The 5063-nt window shown below is 48.4% G+C and overlaps 1 protein-coding gene across 1 annotated transcript in view; it reads left to right on the forward strand.

Annotated features, from left to right (window-relative positions):
* The window catches only part of NAV2 (neuron navigator 2), a 388116-nt gene that overhangs the window by 378740 nt on the left and 4313 nt on the right, over window positions 1-5063 (forward strand). Inside the window, exon 38 of the mRNA XM_023521874.1 lies at window positions 2876-3079. Within this exon, the coding sequence (XP_023377642.1) occupies window positions 2876-3079 (204 nt within the window). The remainder of the gene's footprint in view (window positions 1-2875; window positions 3080-5063) is intronic.

Here is a 5063-nt window from a genome sequence, read left to right on the forward strand (position 1 = left end):
AGGCTCACAGTGGCCCAGGTTTCAGTTTCTAATGCCTTGGTTCCCTGTCCCTGACCTAGCGGGGATGCCAGATTCCTCCCTGCCTCGGGGAAAGTGAATGTCCTATTTGTCTGTCTATCTACACAACTGTCTGCTGCTTTTCAAGCTGCCACAGGGCTCTGCTCTGGAGCCAAGGAGCTTTATGATATTTCTTCCTCTGCTCGGCATGGTACTTAACCAGCCATTCACCACCTGGACTTGAGCATATCCAGCGGCAAGTGGGGAGGCTTGTAAAAATATTTCCTGTTCTTGCAAATGATGTTAGCATGTGCCTGATGCACTCCTGTCTGATGACTCAGTCCCCAGCCCTGTTCCCCTTTGGAGCTGTCATTGTAAACACTTTGGAGCTGCCAAAGTGTCTGGTCTACAGAGTAACTCGAAAGACCCTCCATCTGCCTGTGGAGTGGGGAGTGCGTGGCGTGGGGCCCGTTATCAGATAACCCAACCTGCTCTGAGACCCTGGGAAAATCCCCCTTCTCACGGCCTCAGGTTCACCATCTGTATTCTGAAAAGTTTGGACTAGGAGAATGTTTTCTCAGGCTGGCTTCTGTGGAACCCAGAAGTTCCTCAAACTCCTCAGTGGTGGGGTCAGGGGAGAAGAGCAAATATTTGAAAACCACTGGGCCAGATTCTCTCTAAGGACTTGACGAACTCCCACTTCCAGCCTCTGTTATTCTGCAGCCCGGAGCATGACCTCCTCCACACCTGAGGATGGAGACAGAAGCTGTGGCTGTCAGAAATGAGGCTTGGGTTCAGCCTCACCCATGTGAAGCCAGGCTCGGGACAAGCAGCCCAGTTCCATGGGGAAGGCCCTCGGAGGGAGAAGCTTCCAAAAATTGTAGGAACGTTTCTAATCTGGAACTGCCTCCTTCAGTTCTAAATATCCCCAAATACTCGTGTTCCCTTCCTCCCTGACACACATGCGTGTGCACACGCACACGCCGGCTTTACATACTCCTTTCCTGTCCTGACTATAAATTGCCTTCAGAATGCCAGATTGAATTCTCAGGCCTAAGACTTAGCATTGCCCCAGGTTAAGGAAGATTTAGCAACTGACAGGGCCAGAATGCTAACCAGGAGGGGTGCTGGTGTCTGAGAGGATGATGAGGTCATAGGAGGCTGTATATGTCCTGAGAGGAGGAGGCTGCCATCAGTGGGGCAAGATGGGCTTACAGAAATCATACAGAAATGTCAGAAGTGGCTTAGGCAGTCATGAGACAGCTGCAGGAACAGCAAACCCAGCCCAGGTTGACATGTCCTCGTCTGGAGTCATTTGGGAGGGGTAGAGAGGGGAAAGGCCCCGACCAGGAAGCCGGAGTTTGAGGTTCAAATTCAGCCCTGCTCCATAACCTTCCATAACTGGCCATTCTCACTGGACCTCAATTTCCTCATCTGGTACATGATGGCCTAGGTGACCCCAGTTTTTTCCAGCTGAGGCAGCCTATGACTTAGAAAGACATGGCTCTGTCAGTCAGAGCTCAGCTCTATTCTACTGCCAGCACCTTCCCCACTTTTCCCTCTCAACTGCAGGAGTCCTGGGAAGGCAGAGGGAACAGACAGGCAGGCTGTGGTCCAGGTGTGACTCTACTCTAGAGCCCCACTGCAGCCACTGTGGTTCAGGAGTCTCTGATCTTCATATCCCGGGGTCGCCTGTAGAGGGGGTGCCTTCCAGAGCCACAGAGCACTGCCCAGTGTGGTAAACAGCTTGTCTTGGCTGTGAGCACATCCCACCACATCTTCTCAGACTCTAGTGGTGCATGGAGTTGGACAGACGTGAATTCCAGTTGTCTCTTCTCCTCCCTGAGCCTATCTCCTCGTCTGGAAAACTCGGGTGGTAATGCTTCCTCTTGGAGTCACATGGTGGCTAAACAAGATGGTGGTAGTGGTAAAGAGGAAAGGTATAGACTATACCTAGCTACATAATATACCGAGCCGAGCCTTGGGAAGTGGTGTAGCCTAGGTTCTTGTTCTTTAAAGAATGTGTATATTTCTTAAAGTTGCCAATAAAATTCACTCAAATCATTTTATCATTAGGCTTAAGAAAAGGAGCTTGGAAGCATGGTACTGGTCGTATAAAATTAAGTGATGAGACAGTTTTCTGTTTTAAGAGAAAATTAGTTATTGTGGATGATTTCGAAAAATACATGAGGAGGAAGAAGCACTAGGCACATGTAACCTCTGTTAACAGTTTGCGGTTTTGAATGTGACAGGTGTTTTGCCGAGGGGCTCTCAGAGTCAGACCTACTTCAGGAAATGGGTTTTTATGAAAACAGGGCCATTAGTGACTTCTGACTGTGATGTTGATGGCCAGCACCCAATCCATGTGGGAGCTATTCTTTGGGTGGGTGCATAAACCAGGGTACTATAGCCTGCTCGTGCGACTGAGCCAGCACCTCTTTCCAGCTCCACGCTCAGTGGCGTCATACTGGTAGTTTGAAATTGACCTGGGTGGGACTATATATACCATGGAAATTGGTAAATGCTTCAAATCAGGTAGTGATTTGTCTGTTTTTCCTCAGAGACCACTTTTCAAGTTGGATCAGCAAGGCTCAGAGTTCAGGGTGACACCGTGAGTCAGTGGCAGAGCTGAGATATGAACCCACGTCAGCCAGACTCCACAGCCAGTGTTCCTGGCCCCTGGGTCATGCTGCCTTCGGCCTTAGCATGACAAACTGGCCCTTGGATGACTTCCTTAGGATAGCGCTCTGGAAGTGGAATTCCACTGTCAGGGGAGGCGTAAGGCTGGGTCTGGGGAGTTTTTCAGAAAACTGCAAAATCAGGGCTGCAGAGCAGACTCAGCCGCCTTCCCGACCGTTCCTTCTTTGCCTCTTCTCAGCTCTATGGAAGGCGGGCCCCCTGGGAGGATCCTGCCAAGTGGGTGATGGACACCTATCCTTGGGCAGCCAGCCCACAGCAGCATGAGTGGCCTCCCCTACTGCAGCTCCGGCCAGAGGATGTCGGCTTCGATGGCTACTCAATGCCTCGGGAGGGCTCGACGAGCAAGCAGATGCCCCCAAGTGATGCCGAAGGAGACCCGCTGGTGAGTTCTCAGCTCCCAGAGCAGCTGAGCATTCGTGGAACGCCAGCTGCATATTGGGCATGAAGCAAGGCATGCTGCAAACACGGAGGGGACTGAGCCCCGTCTTGCATTTGGAGGCTGTCCCCAAGACTAGGGACACTTTTGCCAGTATTTTCTTCTGTGGTGTTAGTTTCCACTAAAGCCTTTAACCCTTCTGAGGTTGCTTCTGGTATAAGGTAAATGGTAGGAATTTGATTTTTCCCCCTAAATGTCCCTATACCTATTGTCCCTACATTACACTTTGCCCTCTGATTTGAGTGCCACCGTTGGCATGTACTGTTCTGCTCCATTGATGTCTCCCACTAGTAACTGGGCAGACACAGTCCTTGTTAAGGAGGAGAAGCCCAAGCTGGACGATCAGGCAGGGAGAGGTGTGCGGGCAGGAGGGGCTCACGGAGGCACGAGGGCCTGACCATGGGTCCCAAGACCAGTGAGGAGAGTTGGGTCTAACAGCCTGAGCTGCTTATTTACTCCACCATCGGTAAAGCAGTAAAGGCCCTTTATGAAGACCCTGGGCCAGTGATGGCAACGCTGCAATCACAGCACAGTAAGTCCTCACTTAACGTTGTCAGTAGCTTCTGTGGCTTTAAGTGAAACCACAGATAACAAAACTAATTTTACTGTAGGCTCATTGATACAAACCAGAGTTAAGGTCATAGGCATCTCATCAACAGTATAATGGAACATCATTCAAGGACCTACCGTATTCTCTCTGCCAATAAATGATGCATACATAGTCATACTGAAAAATTAGACTTAACAAAGCAAAAGCTGTATAAAATGCCGTGAAAGCAAATATACCAGAACCTTGAGCTCCCTTGGCTGCTAAGGCAAAAGGAAAAACACAGCAGGGAGTATTGCTTGCATTACCTAATGAAAGAAAATGTTCGTAAGAGATGCAGCGCAATTAAAAGATGGATGATTTGCTGTTCTCTTTCTAGCAATTAATCAATTTGCTAGATCAAAAAAATAACAATGGGTCCTTTGAGTCCTCTGCCATCCTCCTGACTGGTGGAATAGAGCTGTGGTTGAGAATTTTTTAACAGGTACTACATTTTAAATGGATTTATCATTTGTGTTACTATGCACAACCTGATTTATAGTGGTTATGATAATGGTTTTACAGAGGAAAGGACTGAACTTTATAAAGCCAGTTCCAATGTAATCCATTGCTAAAGCCGATGTCATAGAGATATTTGTTGTGGGTGCAAGCTCATGAAGTCTCAACTTATGTAAAAATAGAACTTAGGATAGCTGGAGGAAAGAATGGCTGGCTCAGCCCCAGACACTCTTTTCTTAAGCAGGAATATTCGTATCACTGATTGAAGACAGCAGCCTTTCTGATAAGACCTGGGGTTCTCAGAGTAGTTACACAGAATTCTCCTTCCAACCCCAGGTCCCCAGAAGTGAGCTGTGCCCACCCAGCCACCTCCGGTTACCAGGTTAGGTATTTAGAGATTCTCCCAAGTTGATGCTCTCCGCCCCAGCCACGGGTCTCTTATAACAGCTCTCCTGTTTATTAATCCCTGTCATGAGACCGAGACCTCCAAGAGAACAGGACTGACTTGTTTGTATTCCAGACCACAGAATATGGGTATACTTGGAATGTTTGATGAGTGAATAAATAAGCTCAACTGTAAAGGGTTTTTCACTGCACATCAGCTCCACCCTTCCCCAGTTACGGCTGCGTAGGTGAACACCGGCTGATGGTGCGTCTGTGGCTGGGCTTACCCAGGTAGACTCTGCTAGACTTTCTAGGGGGCGGCTAGATTTCACACTCAGCGGCACCAGGTCTTGGCCTTAGCTCAGAGAAACCCTATCTTCCTAACTTACTTGCTAGATAAAATATAAAATACATGCACATGATTTATAGTTATAAATAAAATAAAAGTAGTTTTTAGTTCTCCATCTCCACTTGCAAATAAATAACCAATAGACTGTCAGA

Source organism: Pteropus vampyrus, unplaced genomic scaffold (assembly GCF_000151845.1).
Source record: "Pteropus vampyrus isolate Shadow unplaced genomic scaffold, Pvam_2.0 Scaffold321, whole genome shotgun sequence".
Classification (NCBI taxonomy): Eukaryota; Metazoa; Chordata; class Mammalia; order Chiroptera; family Pteropodidae; genus Pteropus; species Pteropus vampyrus.